The following is a 20,407-nucleotide window of genomic DNA, read 5'->3' as shown; positions in this document are numbered from 1 at the left end:
AGCAAGTAATGTGGAAAAAGCACCTGCCTGCTGTAACTAATGGTCAGAGTGTTTGTACAATGACTACAAATTTATCAATGACTACAAATGCTTGTACTGGTAATTGACAATAAAGTAATTTTGGTACAAATGTTGTGACAAAATTCTTATCTCCAGAATACATTTTGTTGGAGATGTGAACCAGGACAAACCTATTAAATTATATTGACAGTGACACCTGAAGAAGGCTCCACGGCCGAAACGTGTTTTCTTTCTTCTTTGTTTTCAGCATGGAATAAACCTTTTACTTGTTCCTATTAAATTATATACCTGTACCTATCAGGAAAAAGTTAAATTATTTTGGGGCAATGATTTTAAGTATGAGGCAAAGCCCTCAGAACTCTAACAGAGACTACAGCAAATGAATAACAAGTGGAGGGTACTTTGAGCCTATACACTTTTCCCTGGAATTTGGCTGAGAACAAAATTATAATATTTCAATTAAGTACACCTGTACCTGTCAGGGAAAAGTGAAATGGGTTTGTCATTTAATTTTTATTTTGTGTATATGCATTTTATGTTTTGTTCTACACTGAAACAAAAGGAAGCAAAGTTGAATGCAGTGAGATATTCTCTGTGAAATGGAAAGCAAAACAAAATTTTAAACTGAAGTGTTCAAGTAAACCTACTGTAAACTGACTTTACCAGTTTGTCAAGCAGGGAATCTTTCTCTACTACAAGTCCTTCTTACCTGAATCCACAAAACCTGAATTTCAGGTAGTGCCCCACCTCTCTCTGTGTCTGAGAACAAACTTCAGAGCACCTACCCCTAGGCTCAACAGACGGCACTGTGTATGGACAGAAAGAGACAGACAGCGAGTGACGGACAGGCACAATGGAGGACAGTGCCTCACAAGAAGACATTGAGACCCTGATCGATGGAATGGAGTACATCCCAGGACACTTCCACCTGGATCTGAACCTGAATTGTGAGCCCCAGGGACCTGCCGAGCTACGAAGCCGGGACACTCGACTCAAGCGGGATAGCCTGCTTGCTGAGCTGGGGGCTGAGGCCAAGTCCCAGCAGCACGCGGTCCAAAACCTGTTGGGGCTCCTGGCCTTCCACCTTGATGAACTTAACCAGGCCGAGGAGATCTTCCGCAGCATCTGTGAAGGGGACCCAGCCAACCTGAACGCCTGGACAAACCTCGGCTATGTGTATGATCGCCTGAAGAAGGAGGCCAAGGGAGCTGAGTGTGTGGAAAAGGTGTCTGCTCTTATGGGGATTGGAACAGGCGACACTGTACAGGAAGACACCAGGCTTCTTGTGGCCCGATGCCTGGCAGAGCAGGCCTATGCTCACCCCTATGATGTAGATCTGAATGGTGAGGAAGAGCACAGGGAGAGACTGACTGCTGCTATTGGGCTGTACAATAAGGCCATTGGGTATGGATCTAAGGAGGTGAGCCAGGATAGAATGGAATGTCTGTGTATAAATGTACTTTTAAACAGGTTAAACCATCAACACAATTAAATATAACCATATCCTTGGTTTCTCCACCTTTTTAAATCATGTAAGGGATGTTTGTGGGTACATTCTCACTAGGAAATACCATCTTTTAAAGTGCATATATTATGATCCAATGCTTGCTTAAATGTGTTGAAAACAAAATGCAAAATAAATACATGGATAAAATCTGAAATGCACAATAAGTTACAGGAATGCATGGCTTTACAAAATGCAACACAGGAATTTATAAAGTCTAATTTTAACTGTTGTAGATCACAGTAACAATGATTGGCACCAACAGGCAGTGTACTCTCAGCGTTATGGATGTTGGAAAGGCATGCCTTGGAATGGCCAGGAGAGCAATTAAGACACTATGTGTTGCGGAGAAACGGGGGTTAGCCCTTGTTCAGGAGGTCAGACGATGTCAGGTAGAAACCTATGTCCTCAGGCCGCGGAGGAGACGACCTGGTGTTAGGCGGGTTTCAAGACATCTGAACCCTCAATGCTGAGTGAGGAGGAAAGAGTGACCTGGAAATACATTGCCCCACACAAAGACAAACCGGAAGGACAAGCAAAGCACAGGGAAACTAGGAACAGGACAGAGTAGGTGCACCGTTTAGATATAGAGGGCATGACACTCAGCAGCAAATGATGATGTATTGTAACAATACAGACTACAATTAAAGGAGTCAATCACAAATATAATTTAATGTACAGTGTGTACAATGTCCAGCAGCATAGCAGAACAGTTGAACAGTCTGTGATTTGGGATCACAAATTTGCCAATGCGATGCAATATGCAGCCCAGACAGACAATCCCTGTGTCAAGTTAGAATCAGCAATAAGAAATAAAGGATGACTTCGAGAAATAAAGAAAAACAATGTTGTGTTAGTTTTAATCGTCTTAAAATGAGATTAAGGATTTAAAGTTTACAGTGTCTATCTGTATCTGTGAAATAATTCTTACATGAGGTTCATTACAGATGTCATCATATTTCCACCTTTATCTGTGAACATGGTCAGTGAGATTATATTCATATTATCCAATTAACATGTTTGGTTATCTTGTTTGATTTACCATTCTGTATTTACCATCACTAATATTTTTAGATACCCATTGAAGAGAAGAGATGTTGGTACTTCAAGATGGCTACAATGTATATAAGGTAAAATACCTACAGAAAAAGATACTAACTAAAAACATATTTTTAATAACTTAACACATTAATTATGCAGTATCTTCTAAAACTAATTTTTGTTGTGCAGAGTTATAATTGTGCTTTTTCTGAAAATGTTAGTCCAATTCTTTTTTAGATGGCAGATGCATTGCATTTGAGGGAATTAATTCTGTGGTCTGTCTCTCTCACTCAGACTTGATGGGATGCTGAAGGACAAGGAGGAGTCAGCATTTCACAGGCTGACTTACTTTAACAAGGCTGTGAAGCTGCTTCATGAAACCATCAAGTCTGATAACCTGCACGACAAGGGTACACCTTTTCTCTGTGAGGGTTACATTGTAGAAAATGTAGCCTTCCTCTGACTTCACCTTGTGTTGAGTTAGAAATATCTTCAAACAACTTATAATTACTTACCTGGAAAAAAGAAACAAAAGCATGTTTCCAAAATTAAAGGAGACCATTCAGGTCATTTTGCTTTTTTGATTACTAGAGACATATGGTCCTAAAGATTTCAACAAAATTGTGTCCAATAAACCCTCAAAAGCAATTATAGGTATCAAATGATATCCAGAAAAGCTACCCAATGCAGCAATGCATCACCTGTAATTTTTAAAGGGCCAACATATTGATTCTTCTTTAGGTTAATGTGTGGCTTATTTTTATTTTATAGCTTGTTATAAGATTATTGCATAAGTGGATAACATGCTGGAGAAGACTGGAATTGGCAAACAAACAAGTTACTAATAAAGAGTCTATAGATATAGTTTTATAAAGCCTTCCTAATTTACATTGACAAAGCATGTAGCATGTTTGGGTCTTTATTAAGTGCAGCATTCTTATAAATATGATGGGGGTCACCAAAACCATCCTTGCATAAGTGACATTTACCAGTACTTTTTTACTACTGTACTTTAAGTGTAAAAAATTGGAAGCAGTGCTGGAATTCTGTTGATGAATGATTGAAAGTGTCATTTACATATATTATATTATTAAATAATTATATCACTGCCCACAAAGGTATCCCTTAACAAACTCCTTGTCCTTGTACAAAATTCAGCATTTTGTTGTCTTTGTTCAATGTGTATTGTTGCAACATTTTCATTTTTTTTCCTGTGTCCCAGCCCTGGCATGGTGTTATATGGGTATAATGCTGGAAAGACAAGAGGAGTTCTACACTGTTCCCATGGCTGTGCACGATTGTGGTTATTCAGGCTCAGACCCTCTGTCTTGCTATGGGATGGTGAGTACTGACTTAAACACATTTTCAAGAAAGAAATATAACTTCCTTTAATGGCACATTCAGCATGTTTTCTAATCAATAGAATTTTTCTATTACATGTTAAAAGTCGATAGAACACATGGTGATGATAACAATGAATGATATTGATGATTACAGATATTGTTGCGGTATTATTTTGTTTATTGTGAAGTCTTCATGGTGTTGAATTTTAGACATTATGTTAACCATAAACTTATACATGTAGCTTAAAAAGCCATGACGCTAAATAAATATTTTAAAAAATGTTTCATATTCATAGCAGCACCTGTAATGGAATGAAATGAATGTTTTATTTCCAGGCTATTAAGATTGCTGAAAGTAATGCTTTCATTCTAAATCGCCTGGCCAAAGTGTTCTTCCACCTGGGCAAACATGAGATGGCTACAGGCATCTGCAACATGGCCCTGGATGTCCTGCCCGATGCAGATCTTAACTGGCAGGCGTACTGCACTCGTGCTAAGGTGAGAGGAAGGGTGCTGGTGAATTTAGTGAAATCTCTGCAGGAGCATCAGAATACCTCTGTCTCTTACACTCTGAACACACCAGTAGCTTTGTCATCAGGGGTAGGTTCCCAGATAGGGTTAGAATTACAATGAAAGCTAAGGCTGCCCATACATCAGACAAGCAGCTACTCCAGCAGCTGTAGATACTGTAGCTATTAATTGGACAAACTGAGACAGTTTTTTTGGGGACCATTCAGACCATCTACTTGCCTGCCTTCTATTACAGTGAATTACATTAGGGCCCTCCAAAATCAATGAAATTTTAGTAAAAATATGGAATTTGTTTATTTAGATACTTTGTTTAGATAGATACAGTGGAGGTGTAAATAAGATTACTGGGAAATGTGTATTTTTATATTAGTGTCAGAGGCAGAATTACCTGTTGGCCTTCCTGATATGAACTGTTCTAGTGCCCAGGAGACTTAATAGCTGTGAGTGATCTAGTGATTATACCGTACTGCTTCCATTTACGGTGGACCCAAGTGTGCCCATTTTTGATTTTATGTGACTAGGCTGTGTACTTTTCAATGCTTTAATGATGACATATAGACTATATAATAATAAATAATAACTATATATAGTTAATAATAAAACTAACAATAGTTATATTATGATAACTATTATATAATATACTATTATATATTATAATATATATATAATATACTATTGTAGCGGCGAGGCTTAATAATAAGAAAGAATTAAGTGTTCTGGGCTTTCCCAAATGAGGCCCCATTTCTCTGTTCATCTCTGTGGTGCAGCCACAGAGAAACTATTCATGCAGGCTGATTTAAGATGTTTTCTTTTGATAAGAAACAAGCTCCCAAAGGGGGATGCACTTAGCTAAGCCTGGCTATCATGATCAATGGTCATCCATTGGCGCCGAGATTCAGTAAGATTCAGTAAGATTCTGGAGAGGATTCTGTGGACTGTTCTAAAGGGAATTCAAAGGAGAATTCCAGGGCAGGACAGCCCAGGAGCAGAAGGCTCCCAAGGGCAGGACATTCTCGCAGCGCGCCTCCTGACCATCCTGAGACTCAGCCCGGATAACCACGGAACGGCCAGTGTGTCCGAGTGCCAGAACTTTCCTTTGTTCTAAGAGTCTAGAGTGGAGGTTGCCAGAGAGGAACCAGCAGCAGGCCTCGTGAACAGGTCGGAACTGTGGACAGCTGAATCACTATTCAGAACTAGCTCTTCATCAGGAACGAACCGGTCCTCTTCCTGACTTGCTGGGACCCACAGTCATCTTTTCTTCTGTGCACAAACTTTGCTAGTTAAAGCCAACAGTGAGCATCAGCAGCGCACCGTCGCAAGCCGCACAGCACAGCCTGGCACGGAGCCAGAGAGTGAGGACTGGACAGCAACAAACCTGCAACTGTTTCTTTGTGCCCGCAGGAGATCTGCATCCCCTGAGATTGGATGAGTATTCAACTTCAATGCATTACAGCTCGATAATTCAATTGTTATCCCAACCAGTTGATATCAATTTAATTCCTAAGAGTTATGTACTTGTTTGAGTATCTAATGTAGAACCACATTCATTTACGAAACGGTCTTAATGAATGATATACTGAACGTATGTCCTCTTGATATATGTAACTCTTTGTAACTGACTGAATATATACCTTTTGTATTCTGATAACCCTCTCGATAAGATCTGTTAGGTTTACATGCATATTCTATGTATTAATAAATGTATCCTCGTGTATTAGTACCTGTGTGTGCGCGTTGTTTGAGTTATGTCGCATGGTTGGATTCTAAAGCCATCAAAAGAATCAACTTTGTGATTTACTGCTACAATTAATAATTGTCTCAGTAAATGCCCAAACCCTACAGAACTGGTGCCTTCAGAGAGCCACTACATTACATTTTGGCTATGATTACATATTTGGCGTCCCTGAGCCGGTTTTCTTACACTATTATAATAATACATATTATTATTATTGTTGTTGTTGTAATGTATGAAGATTTGCTGGATCTTTTTCCTTTTGTGGGTGTATATCTCCTTGGAGGCTATATTATATATAAAGTGTAATTTGAAAGAAGTTCCGTGCCGTCCAGTAAATGAGAAGAGCAGCCTACAACATAGTCCGTTACTTTGTTACGTTTAGTAGTTGGTGTTATAGCACATACATGACAATAATAATAATAATTCCTTAAACTTATATAAGCTTTTCTGGACACTCCAATGAAAGCGCTTTACAGGTAATGGGGACTCCACTTGGATGATGCAACGGCAGCCATAGTGTGCCAGAAGGGGAGGAGAAGAGTGATGAAGCCAGTTCATAGATGGGGATTATTAGGAAGCCATGATTGGTAAAGGCCAATGGGAAATTTGGCCAGGACGCTATGGTACACCCTTACTCTTTGAAATGCACTGGGATTTTTAATTACCAGAGTCAGGACCTTGGTTTGATGTCTCATCTGAAAGACGGCACCTTTTTACAGTATAGTGTCCCCGTCACTATATTGGGGAATTAGGATCCACATAGACCACAGGGTGAGCACCCCCTGCTGGCCCCACTAACACCGCTTCCAGCGTTTCTAGTTTCTAGTTTTTCCCAGGAGTTGTCCTATCCAGGTACTGACCAGGCTCACACCAGCTTAGCTTCAGTGGCTTGCCAGCTGTGACTTGCAGGGTGATATGGCTGTTGGGTGATCAGCTTGAATTTGGTAGCCTAGTGGTTAGAGTGTCTACTCCATATTCGGAAGGCCAAGGTAAAAACCTTGGCACTACAGTCGCACTAAAGGCTGCTAAGGACCTATGGCCACTTTGCTTCAGGCCCAGTAGGAGTAGGAGCAGGGATTGATGGTTGCTGATGGCAGGTATTCTACTATACCTGGACATTTATTGATATCTGGTGATAAGACGTTCAGCTTAAGAGTACTGTTTCAGTGTCTTTTGGACTATAAGTAGGTTTATGCACAAAATGTCTTCATAACGTGGCAACCATAATTTAAAAAACAGCAATTATTTTTTTAAACAAAAAATGTCTTCAGAGAAATCAACAAATGGCCTGTATTACAGAATGCTTTCCCCAGTGTTTTATGAAGACTTGTTAATGTACAGTAGGACATTGTAAAAATACAAAAAGAAAATTATGTGTATTTGAAAATAATATACATAAATATTCCTAAACCCTATGCATCGTGATGAACTTAAATTACATTAAATTTCAAACATTTATATTGAGATGCTTCTCAAATCTCTGCCTTACAGATTCATTTGACTACCTATGTCCAAGGCCTGGAGGCTGCCAAGCGGGGTTTGGCTGGAGTCCCAGACCGGCAGAACCTGGCAGCAGCCAAAGTCGATCTGGACAAGGTCCTGAACCTATGTCCATGCCTCAGGATGCACCTGGAGATGGGACAAGTGAGCATACAGCTAACTCATCCATGACTTTCTTCACTGCCTCTCAGACAGACGCAAAAACACACTGTTGCAGGTCCTAAGACCACTGTTGTATTAATGCTTTTTTTACTGATGATATGTTTGTCATAGAAGAAAAGCAGTCAAAACATTTGTTACTGATATGTTAACTTTCTTTCATATAAAATAAATGGAGATTTTAAAGTTACATGAAAGAATCAGAAATTAGCCATTTTAGTTGGCATTTGCAGTGTTATTACAATCACTACAATAAGCATGTCTGAGAAGAGGGAGTTACTGTATGGTGTGTTAGGGCAGCCGTGCTTCAAAATACGTGTGTTCTGCCTCTCTAATATCTGTGTGTATGTGGGCAGGTCTATTACTACATGGGTGTAGATGCCATGCAAGAAACCCTGCTTGTGGATGAGGAGGCCATCAACAGTTCCTTAGTATGTCTGGCCCGAGCACTTGAATGTGACTTGGGTGACATGCTACCGGAGGTACAGCTGCTGCGCGGGAAGTGCCTGCTGTTGAAGGGCGAAGAGCAGAATGCTGCCGAGTGCTTCAAGAGATCGATGGAGCTGGAGCCACAGGGTAGCGCTGACACCCAGAATCTCCATTGCCTCCTCGAGACCCTGCTAGCCCTGTTCACCCAGAGCAGTTCACAGCCTGTCCCTGCCATTGCGCAGTTAGAGACCTGGGTACGCCGTGCAGAGGAGAGGTACTCCCGCGAGACGGTACAGAGTGAGCTGCAGGTGCTTTGCCGTGCGCACACTGCAGAGGTGGCTGAGCTCTGCCGAGCCATGATAAGCACAGGCAGACTGGATCTGGTTCGGGTTCTGCTGCAGACTGTGCTGCCCAGCAAACACGGCAAGAGAAGACAACTGGCCAGGTCGCTGTCAGTGTAGGTGCAGAGTGGAGATGTTGTCCATCACATTAATTTTTTTCATGTTATGTTCTGGTATTTATTTAGGGATCATTAATTAAGGTTTTATTCTTATTTTTCTGCCAAAAACACACATATTGTCTTGCATTTTCTTTGTGTCTTTAAAAAAAGTTTTAGTCAAAATAAAGTCCTTTAGAAAAAATGTTTTTATTATTGTAATTATGTATTATGTTTGTTGTATTTTGCCATATTCAATAACTTTGAAGTGATTAAACAGTTACAAACTTTTGTTTTAAAGCCAAGAATTTGACCATAGGATACCAAGGAAAACAAGCCTTTGTAGTCTATTATGCAGTATGGCAGAGACTGTCAGCCCCTCTTTAATCTTTTAAGATTAATCATTCAGTCATTCAGGTTATAGTCAGCCGTATTGCTTCAGCCTGTAGTTATTCAGGACTATATTGGTATGAGTGAATGAATTACTGTAGTGTTAGCAGTGTTAAACAAAGATAGTCAGATAAAGTATTCTCTTATCACTGTTGCTCTGAGTGACTGAAGTGAAAACATCTTCAGGCTTTCATTTTGATGAGTAACAACTGAAACATGAGGCTAATAGTTTCTTATTTGTGAACTTTTATACCATCCTTCTTATCCTAACCAATAGTGGTTCTCAGCAGAAAAATGTTTTGGTTCTATCAGACCTATCACAATATTCTTTTGGAGGTACTTAAATTGGCTTGTGTCAAGTGTTTTTTGGCGATTTATAATCCTAATTGGTAAAACAATTTCTCATATTTCTGCAGTGTACAAAAATTCCAGAATCATCCTGGTTGTTTGATGTTGCTTTTGGTTATGGTGTTTTTGATGTTTGAAAGAATTATTCATCCATCATCCACCATTAGGTGGATGATTCACTATCTTCCAGGAGCTGCATTACATTTTTCACATTGAATTATAGAAAAACAGTTCTTCCAATATGCCAAGTTTTTTTGGACTCTGTTACTCTGTGTACCTGTTTGTTTTATTAATAACTGTACCTCACTTCTTTCCTCTACCAGGCTTGAAGACCAACTCTAACTTGTATTGTCTTCATGATCTTCTGTGTTCAATGCGAACAGGTTTCTGTCAGAAAACAGACTGAGCATTTCAGAATAAAAATACCTCAAACCTAGATAATCAAATTGTATTATGTTTGATATTTTATTGTAAAAACAAATTTCTTGAATTTATATAAAAGGAAAACAACAAACTACACCAAATTTCATAGTAAGGTTAAATTTTGACAACTACTAAAATAATTAATACTATGGCCTACTGAATCATTTTACAAACTTATCATTGCTGGGCTTCAAACACACCCAGTCACCAATATAAGTGCCATTGCTGCAAAAACAAAGGGGGTAAAATACAAGGCCCCCAAGAATAGAATCTTGTCTCAGGTCTGCCACATTTATGTCGCAATGGTGTAACTTTGGTACAGCAGACATGAAACATATTTGAAATATGCGGAATTCAATAAACTAATCTGAAATTAAAAGTAAAGGCTACAGATAACATTTATTGTGGTGTACAATGCTTTATCCTCTTCAATTTCAGGACACAATATAGAAGAGGTCTGGAGAGCAGGTTTTTTCTTTATCTTGGGTCTTCTGTTCATGATCCAGATTAATTCTAAAAAACCTAAAAGGGATAACAACAACATGATAAAAGGGAAAACAAACAAGTAATGGCAATGATCACTTAAGTTGCAGTCTCTGTTGATACTGTATAATTCTTGATTTATTTGTGATTTGGAAAATATGTTGATAAGAATGTTTTATCTGTATCTATTTGTTTTCTAGGTGATCAATTTAACATCCTGAGACTGTAATTCAAATAATATAGTGTCTCTCATTTTCTGGGGATGCAGAGCAATCCACATTTGCCAAAATAATATTTTTGACAAACTGGGAGACATATAGTCCACACTACTTCCATCTTGCTGCTTCGAAAAGATGGACACTTACTGTATGCAAGAAAAAGACGGACACTTGCTGTATGTGCATAATCAACAGTGTACAACCTGCTGGCATATAAAAGGTCATCTGCAAGAAAACATGCAGAAAGATTATTTTTAAATGTATCAATTTCAACCATGGCAGAGAAACCATGGGCTATAAATGAAAGAAACAAGGCTGGAACATATTTTTCTTCTTCTAGTTGTTGAAGAGTGTTTATGAATAGGGCATGTGGCCATTTACAAATCTTAACAAGAAAGATGAATGGTAATTTATTATCCTTGCTGTTGTCCTGAAATGATATGGACCTTTCAAAAAAGTAATATACTCCACTTGTTTCTTCATCATTAGATCTAAAATTTCCAAATTGCTTGCAAAAATTTTGGAATGATTCTTATTTTTCAATATGGACCAAAATTGACCCTCTTTAGAGATGTACTGTATTTTCCTGAATGGCAGACAATGGAGTTCAAATTGTACTGCTGTTGTCCATCACATATCCTATGGTTAACAGTCCATGCAGTGCCTACCGTTGTTCAAAAGACAGTGTCATGCTGCACTCTAGGCAAAAACAGGACAAGTATATCAGGACATGTACTGTATACAACCTCGTGGAAAACTGTACAACTACAAACCTGTGTTTTTTTCTGCATTAATACAGTTTCAAATCAAGAGTTAAGTGATGTTGGGAAGTTAGATAACCCAACTCCATGGTTCTCAAACTGGTACACGTACCACTGGTTGTACGCAGAGCATCCCCAGGTGGTACACCAGATATCCCTTGAAATTTGTTGTGTGCACTGAAAAATTGGGACAGGTTTTGATATTTTGTATTTTAATAAAGCAATTAGTTTATGTATCAAATACACAGTTATGTAGTTATTGTCAGGAACAGTTCTATCCAGGCCCTATGCAGATGACACGATCCAGAAGGTAAAGAAACAATAGGGAAAAATATCATGCAGGAGTGGGTCAGGAGACAGGGGGGCGTGTCCGAGGTGAGCAGGTGTCCAGGGGAAGTGAGTCCGGGCAAACAATCCAAGCATAAATCCAACAGGGAAATCCAAAATGGGAGGCAGAGTCCAAGACCAGGGGATCCATCCAAAGTAGTTAAAAAACAGAACCGGGTCGGGACCGGCGGGACAAGGAATCAGGAACAGGAAACTAAAACCATAACGGAGCCAGACGCGGCAGGACCCCGGGCTCTCACGAAACGGGATTCAATGAGAAGCGCCAGGTAAACGCCTGCGTCTGGCTTTAAAGGTGGAACTAAAGAGGGGCTGGAATAAGGAACAGGTGTGGGGAATAGGACAGAACGAGGAAGGGCTGGAGCGCCCTTAAGAGGAGGATCGTGACAGTTATGTGTCAAGTAGTTAGCTACAAAGATGCAGCGTGTGCTAATACTTGTGGACACAAGAGATACTATGTAATTCTATACCATTGTATAGGAATGCATGCTACGAACCTAAGTGACCAATTGTATTAAAATAAATTACCTTTAGCAAATAGAAAGGTAGGAGAATGTGCGTGACTTTGGAATACTGCCAATCTTGTAAGCACAGGAAAGGTTGATAGATAACAGAAAAATATTTAAGGACTGTTCTTTGTCAATTTGAGAAAAGTACACCGAGAATCTCTTGTGTTTCGCTCCATGCGTATGAAATAAAACCTTCTTTTAACTTCTGGGACAGACTCTCCCGTCTTTTAAGAGGAAAAGGGGACAAATTTCTCCAACAGCACCACATTCGCCAACAGAACAATTAATCGAAAATGAATACCTCGCAAAAATCAAGTAATATGTCATGGCTGAAAAGAATAGACGCCAAGAGCTTCAGGAGAACACATCTATCAGCATCTGAATGAATTTATCTAAGAGAATGGCGTCGACTGGAAAAATGCATCAGAATTTGTACTAGAGTAATGCAATGTTTGTGCTAGAGCAATGCCAGGTTGACACAGCAGGAGTAGCTGCAATAATTACAGAGGTTGCTCCAGATATGAAGTGGACACACTGCATTATCCACTCCGAAGCTTTGGCTGTCAGGAAAATGACTGAGGATTTAAAATCTGTGTTAGACTCTACTGTTAAAGTTGTGAATTGTGTCAGTGTTCAGTGTGCTTTGTAATGAAATGGGCAGTGAAGTGCTACATACTGAAGTGAGATGGTAATCAAGTGGCAAAGTGCTCACGAGGCTCTTTGAACTGCACTCTGAGGTACAGTTGTTTTTGCATGACCAGCAATTTCCCTTGGCAAGTCTATTTGATGACCCAATTATGATTATATAATATATAATATTATATAATTACATAATATTATATATAAACATATATAAAATTGTAATATAATTTTACCAGCTGTATATTCTCACATTTGAATGAGCTGAATATGGGACTGCAGGGGCTCTCTGTAACAATTTTTGACGTGTCTGACAAGATCACTGCTATGAAGAAAAAGCTGCAGCTTTTTGTTAATAAAATCAATGTAATGTCAAGTTTACAGTTCTCAAATCTTTAGAATTCTCATGCACTGTATATTTTAAACTGTTTCACTAGAAATGTTTATACTTTTTAGTCTGCCTTTTACGTTTGATAGGCATTTATTTACTAAAACACTTACATTTTTTTCCCAAGATAACACAAGTGTCATAAAGAAATTCAGATAATTACTTTAGGATTGTAGAATTGAGGAAAAGACTGAATATATACAGTCCATGCTTATGACCAGTTTTACCACTTAATTGTTTCCTACACAGTTCACTTGGCTTGTTTCATTAAATGCGCTTTACAGAACCTTGCGATACTGAAATGAATGTCTCTGTCAGAGGCTTTACCATTGAAAATCTACCAGCACCTCTGAAAATAGCAATCTGTGTTTTCAGAGTTAAATACTCACAGGGGTGCTTGGAGTAAAACTACAGATATAGATTTTTTTTTATCTGAACAGGTTTGGTGTTATTGTGAAAACCTTTCTCCTCTTTTAACGTTTTGGACCAAATACAGAAATTTCATAATCTAACATTTGCTTCATAGTTCTTTATGAATTTAAAAATCCCCCAATACTGTCCCAAAATGCAGGGCTATAACAAGTAAAATTGTACCGAAGTCTAATCCCTCATTCTGGGAAACAACTTTTAGAGGAAGCTCTACATGAATAAATCCCTTTTGGTACCTGCTGTTTATATTCTGACTGAATAATATATTTTGAGTAGTCATAGGGGTGGGTAAAATTTGTAATGGTGTTAATAATATAATAAATATATAATACATATTTATTTTATTTTTTTGCTCTTTAGGGAAAAAATTGCATTTTCACAGCTGCATAATATCATATGTTCCGGAAATACGTTTCTTAGACCGGAAGTTTGAATGTTGCTAGCATAGAGTTACAGTAGCGTGAAGCTCTACTCTCAAAAGGATGGCTAGAAAAATGCGTTCTAACATTACGCCAACTATTTTGTCCCTATTCGGTGCTCGTTGTATTGTTGGTGGTTGTACCAACTTGTGGCTGGGGTGGGTTTGCCAGTGATTTTAACGAAAGTGTCCCATAGATACTGAGGAAATATTGTATGCAGCTCATTGGTATTTTAAATAGTATAACTGTGTGCAATCTATTTTTTGTTGTATCCCCCACTTGGTTTGGTAAGTTTAATTCTTAAAGTGTTTTTTATTGTTATCGTATGGGTTAGTTACCAGTTTTATTGAACTCTTCACGTGTACAGTATATACACAATTTCTCGGCTTTTATAGTAAGGAAGTCATGTCGATTTATTTTACGCGGTGATGTATACTGCACTTTATGTGTGTGTTTAATTATTTCAAATATTTAACACTCGCGATGTGCCGTGGTGACCTTAGAGTCCTGTTGTGAATGATCTGTGAATTAGGGCTCCGTAATTTTGTGAAAAACGATAACTTTTTAAAAAACAAATAGCAATAAAAAAAACTGCTGTTATTTCAAAGTGTTTAGTTTACCCTAGCACACTGACCAAAAAAGACAAGATGAAAAAACCTGAACGGTAACATGAATGATCAGTAAAAACTATTTCTTTGTAATGTTGAAAATGATTTGGATCGATTGAATATCACTGCAGGAGTGTTTTACATTTAGTGTAGTCTTTCAGATACTATTGAGCTTTTTAGATAGAATCTATATTCAGCACACTGATCTATATGTTGAGCTTTGGCTCGTGTAATACTGTCTCATACATTGACTCATTTACTAAGCTTATATTATTGTTCAATTTAGGTTTATGTGCATCTATAATATCAAAGCTTTAAAATACAGAATCACTGGTAAATTGAGCAAATGCCCTTCAAATATGAAACTTTAATAACTGTTACTTTTCTTAAAGTACAGGTTCCAGTAGTTTTTTTCCACTCGTACAGTTAAGTGTCAGCTGAACATAGCCCTGATGATGAAGATGAAATGCTATTAAACCAAACAATTTTCTTTCTTTCCCAGCGTGTGGATAATTTTGTGTGTATAATGGAAGTTCTGTTTCGGCGATGTCCTGGCAAGCTACGGTACTGCCTGACTCGGACTCTGCCTCAGTCAACGTGGCCCCAACGTGGCTGTGTGTGCCTGTCCCTGAGCATGCAAAGAACCAACATGAGAAATATGACTAGCAGTGCCAGACCTCTGCTGGTATCCAAGCTCTTTCAGCCAGCCAACCTGCGTGAGGAGAGGGACAGAGAACTGGGGCTGGGGCTTGGGGGCCGACAGGGGGAGAGCATGGCCTGTAAGAGCCAGCGTCTCATGCTGCAGTCAGGCTTTATCCACCCATCCAACCCCGGCTGTTACTATCTCCTCCCGGTGACTGTGCGTGCCATGGAGAAGCTGGTGCGGCTGATTGATAGAGAGATGCAGGGCATAGGTGGGCAGAAGCTGGACATGCCCAGTCTTTGTGCAGCTGACTTGTGGAGGCGCAGTGAGCGCTGGGATCTCATGGGCAAAGAGTTGTTCCGGTTGCAGGACAGGCATGGTGCGGAGTACTGTCTGGGGCCCACACATGAGGAGGCCATTACCGAGCTGCTTGCCGCACATGGCACCCTCTCCTACAGGCAGCTCCCCCTGCTGCTCTACCAGGTACAGTCACGGAGTGCTGTTGATTGAGGGGCTAGGGAATCCATATGAATATATGGTCGTGGCTGTATATGTAAGTCATTATTTGCAGTTCGTATGATAGTTTCATTATTTGTATTTGCCTTATGATGCCCTCTTGCTGTTATGCAAGTGGTGCATGAGCCTTGTTAACTTTATATGAAATTGTGACAGAGTAGAACCCGTTCTAGTCTGTAGATTCTCAGCTGTGATGTTGATGATGTTCTGTTATGGCCATCATGTGTTGTGACCTCATGCCTATCCCTGCAGGTGACGCGAAAGTTCCGTGATGAGCCAAAGCCGCGGTTTGGGCTGCTGCGTGGGCGGGAGTTCTACATGAAAGACATGTATTCCTTTGATACATGTGAGGAAGCCGCCCACCGCACCTACCAGGCTGTGTGCGAAGCTTACACCCGCCTGTTTGCCCGCTTGGGTCTGCGCTGTGTCAAGGTGCAGGCTGACACAGGTCATATTGGGGGCAAACTTTCGCATGAGTTCCAGATTCCTGCAGAGATTGGCGAAGACAGACTGCTGATCTGTGGCGATTGTGGTTTTTCTGCCAACATGGAGACGATAGATCAAGGACTGAGATACTGCCCAGAGTGCAAAGGGGGCACACTATCAGAGACAAAGGGCATTGAGGTGGGGCATACCTTCTATCTAGGAACTAAGTACTCCTACATCTTTAGTGCCTCCTATAACAACATGCAAAATAAACCTGTAATTGCAGAAATGGGATGCTTTGGGCTGGGGATAACCCGCATCCTGGCTGCATCTATAGAAGTGCTTTCCTCTGAGGACAGCATCCGTTGGCCTGCCTTGCTGGCACCCTACCAGATATGCATCCTTCCACCAAAGAAGGGCAGTAAAGCAGATGAGGCAGGAGAACTGGCACAGAACCTCTTCAAGGTTCTGGTGGAGGCAGTGCCTAGTTTGCGAGGGGAGGTGGTCTTGGATGACCGGACGCACCTGACCATTGGTAAAAGACTGAAAGATGCGAGTAGGTTGGGGTACCCCTATGTGATTGTCACTGGGAAGAGTGCCTTGGAGGATCTGCCAACATTTGAGGTGTGCAGCCAGAACACTGGGGAGACCTTGTTTCTCCCTATAGAAGGTGTGGTAGACTACATTAGAGGTGTGGAAATTGTTTGACACCAGCAAACTGATTGTCCTGCTATAGCTGGTGGTCAGTTATTGGTTAGTCCAGAATGAAAATGAATAAAACCTCTGATTTTGTTGTTACATCTCTCTTGCCAAGTCAGAAGGTTCAATGCTCATTCTTTATGACACATCATAGGAGTTGACTGTTTGAATCAAAGGGCAGATGCTTTTTTTATTCAGGGGGGATCCAACACAAGTTCTAATTTTATGAACCTGCCAGACAAAGGTAATTTAATGCTTTTGGTTCTGAAATGTATGTTTTGGTCTGTTTTTTCCTGTTTGTTTTATGTTTTGAATGTGGTATTTTACTGTTCCATAGAGGATTTACAATCTTCCTTTCTGCCTTGAAGCCTTAATAAATACCTAAAACAATAAATGTTTTTGAATGTGTTTTGAATTAAATGTTTGCAAAGTATCAGAGCTACTGCAGACCAAAGAAAGATACATTTTTATATATTTCATAATGATTTAATCAAAACAGAATATTGTAGCGCATTCGCCAGGTGCTGTGGCTGAAGAGTGCCTGGCTGGGGTACGCAGTGAGGGGTAGTATGGAATTCAATAAAGCGCTGGTTTTCACTCAACGAGTGAACCCGAAAATACTACATTGGTGTCAGAAGCGTGAGGATGGACAGTGAGCAGCTGTTGATGTCGGACTCGGAGAAGCGCCGGTTCCCCCAGCAGCCGAATGACCCCCTAAAGCGCTTTTTGGGGGCGAGCAGCAGCCACCAGGGGCCAGAACGGCTCCTTAGCGCCACTCGTGGTCACAGCCCTTATAAGGGCTACCCAACGGTAGGCTGGGCAAACGATTTTTAAATTTTTTAAAAAATAAATAATGAGATATAATGATGTCTTCCTGCTTAACTTAGACATTGCACGACTTTAAAACATATAAAAACAGGTTTCGAGAGTTAAAAACCACTTTTTATGCGCGAAAAATGGGTGATTTTTCTTCCTCGTGATCAGCTCAGAATCTTTGTGTACGCTGTAAGGTTTTTACTTCTTAATTAAACGTTTAAAATACACGAATTTCATAAAGACAACACACGTTTCGAAGAGAAAAAATCCCATTCTTTTCTCTTCCTGGTGTGTGAAACTGATCAGCAGGTCTTTTTTTCCCAATCAGAGGCTCTGAAAATAGCGTACCGCCCACTGCGCTCCGTCAGAGAGGGGCACGGCACCGAGAGAGGGAGGAGGCGCGGAGCTCAGCAGTACAGAACGAACGTTCTACTGCCTGGAGCTCTTATGGCAGCGATCGCGTCTGCATTTATAACTTAGTTTTTAAAATTAATCAAGCAATATGAACCATCTCTTTTTACTTTTAAGTCACTTAATTATCATTAAGCACAGCTTTCTCACCACTTAGACTACTTTTTGATACCATCCTTAGACAAAGCAGAAACTTCTTGTTCTGTCTAATGACATTACAAGTGGAAAGATTACAGATTTTAATCGTCTTTAATTTTGTTACGTTATACATTTTAGAAACGTTTCATCCATGCAAACACCACAAAACTATTCTCGATTGTATTTCTGAATGGTATGTTACACTTAGTTCACTGTTTTAAATACATCTAATTAAGAAAGTCAGGTGTTAGCATAAACTATTAGCAATCAATATTAAATTTAGCACTGTAATAATTTGTTGCACTTTCCCCCCCATCTTGTAAAAATATATTTTCATTGTTCAAATATACATTAAATCTGACTATCATATAATAAGTTAAATACAAAACTAAAGAAAAAATAGGGTTAAATATAATTCAAAATATTTTGCTAACAATGTTAACTGTTTATAAATAATAAATTGTATTAACTAAAGAGTAGGATGGCACAGTTGTTAGTATGCTTTTTGTTTTGTTTCTTTTTCATAAATACAACAGTAGTACCTGATGTCTCAGTGGCTTTCAAAATTAAATTTTGCATGCAAACCTGTGAACTAGAAAGATAACTAAGATATCCATCCATTTATAATGGTGGCAAAGTGGTTAGCATTGCTATCTTGGAGCACTGGGGTCCTAGGTTCAATTCCTGCCATCCTGTGTGTGTGGGGTTTGCATGTTCTCTCTGGGTTACATGGTTTTTCTCCATATGTGTGATATGACTCCCTCTCGCACTCCAAAACATACTGGTAAGTTAATTGGTTTATGGGAAAACTGGCCCTGGTGTGTGTGTGTTTGTGTCTGTCTGTCCTGTGATGGACTGGCGCTTTGTCCAGGGTGTATTCTGCCTTGTGTCCGTTGCTTACTGGGATAGGCTCCAAATCCTCTGTACTGGATAAAGAGATTAGAAATGGATGGAAGTAAAGGCACTGTGTGGATGGAACTATACACAGTGTTAGAAACCCACTATGAAATGGCAGCATCTCACTGAGAATAAAATATTTTATAGTGCTGGCTTAAGTAAACAGCCTTTCCATCTCTCTTGCACATCAGTATCCATACCTAGTTATTTAAACAAATTGCCTCTAATTATAAACATCTTAATATGCTGGCTCTGTGGATCCGCATCAGCTATGTTTGCCCATTCCTTCAATTCATGTGCATCCAACACACAGTTCAATGCTAGCAACTACACAAAATCTAAAATACAATCCTCATTTCAGTATCTATGTAAACATACAGTCTGTTAACTTCATCATCTTCATCAAAAGTATGCCTAACCCCATTAGGAAGTGTTCTTGTTATCAGTGTATTCCTCAGCTATCCCAAAATTATCTTCTTACCAACATCTCTAGTTTTTTATCCTGCAATAACTCAGCCAACACTTAAATCTCCAAAAGCTGCTTGTGTTCATTTCTTTAAATCACAAATATCATGTGTAAATACTGTCCATGTAATACTCTGCATTGTGGAATAATAGTTTATTTTAAAGGGAACTAGAGAAACTAAGAACTAGAGAAATCAAGAAAGGCTTTTTTTTCTAGAATGAATAAATGTACATCCTGTTCACTGGGGAAATTAAATCCACACTGAGCAATCTTCAATATGTTCAGAATATGACAGCGAGAATCCTATCAGGGATGCATTACACCTGTTTTCAAGTCCTTGCATTGGTTACCTATCAGGTTTCGAGTCAACTTCAAAATCCTCATCCTCATTCAGTACCTACAGTATATGGCTTATTATCTGTCTACTCCCCACCTTTGTCCGTCTGACTCTGGTCTTCTAGCTGTCCTCAAGAACATCTACATTCTGTGGGTGACAGGGTCTTCTCTAGCTGCACCCCAGAGCTCTCAATTTGTATTCCCAGTGATATCAGTCACGTACCCTGAGTGCATTTAAATCTAACCTCAGAACCTTTCTTTTCAGAAGACTTAGTGTCTGTATCTGCTTCATTTTCTAATTTTGGTAGCACCTCTAACTGCTTGTCTTTCTTATATGTATTTACTTTGTAATCTGTGGTCCTTTTATCTGTTTTTATATCTACTGTATTGCTTTGAGATG

General features: G+C 39.5%; 2 protein-coding genes across 2 annotated transcripts; both read left to right on the top strand.

The window, feature by feature from the left end:
- Window positions 1-709: 709 nt before the first annotated feature.
- Window positions 710-11,563, top strand: ttc22 (tetratricopeptide repeat domain 22). The gene is made up of 7 exons (XM_088598728.1): window positions 710-1,441; window positions 2,600-2,655; window positions 2,861-2,976; window positions 3,789-3,907; window positions 4,246-4,407; window positions 7,667-7,819; window positions 8,191-11,563. Exons 1-7 carry the CDS (start codon window positions 875-877, stop codon window positions 8,722-8,724), a joined length of 1,707 nt encoding a protein of 568 aa, XP_088454854.1. The 5' UTR covers window positions 710-874; the 3' UTR covers window positions 8,725-11,563.
- A 2,501-nt stretch (window positions 11,564-14,064) lies between these two features.
- pars2 (prolyl-tRNA synthetase 2, mitochondrial) lies at window positions 14,065-17,337 on the top strand. Its single transcript, XM_088598710.1, has 3 exons — window positions 14,065-14,338; window positions 15,162-15,785; window positions 16,071-17,337. Exons 2-3 carry the CDS (start codon window positions 15,186-15,188, stop codon window positions 16,950-16,952), a joined length of 1,482 nt encoding a protein of 493 aa, XP_088454836.1. The 5' UTR covers window positions 14,065-14,338; window positions 15,162-15,185; the 3' UTR covers window positions 16,953-17,337.
- Window positions 17,338-20,407: the final 3,070 nt, after the last annotated feature.

The sequence above is a fragment of the Lepisosteus platostomus genome, chromosome 11 (assembly GCF_059453375.1).
Source record: "Lepisosteus platostomus isolate fLepPlt1 chromosome 11, fLepPlt1.hap1, whole genome shotgun sequence".
Taxonomy (NCBI): Eukaryota; Metazoa; Chordata; class Actinopteri; order Semionotiformes; family Lepisosteidae; genus Lepisosteus; species Lepisosteus platostomus.
This window is presented reverse-complemented; position numbering and strand designations above follow the sequence as displayed.

Coding starts and splice junctions, on each gene's coding strand:
- ttc22 (XM_088598728.1), top strand. CDS start 875: ATGGAGGACAGTGCCTCACAAGAAGACATTGAGACCCTGATCGATGGA. Junction 2,977..3,788: donor TGATAACCTGCACGACAAGG/GTACACCTTTTC, acceptor CCTGTGTCCCAG/CCCTGGCATGGTGTTATATG. Junction 7,820..8,190: donor TGCACCTGGAGATGGGACAA/GTGAGCATACAG, acceptor GTATGTGGGCAG/GTCTATTACTACATGGGTGT.
- pars2 (XM_088598710.1), top strand. CDS start 15,186: ATGGAAGTTCTGTTTCGGCGATGTCCTGGCAAGCTACGGTACTGCCTG. Junction 15,786..16,070: donor TCCCCCTGCTGCTCTACCAG/GTACAGTCACGG, acceptor CTATCCCTGCAG/GTGACGCGAAAGTTCCGTGA.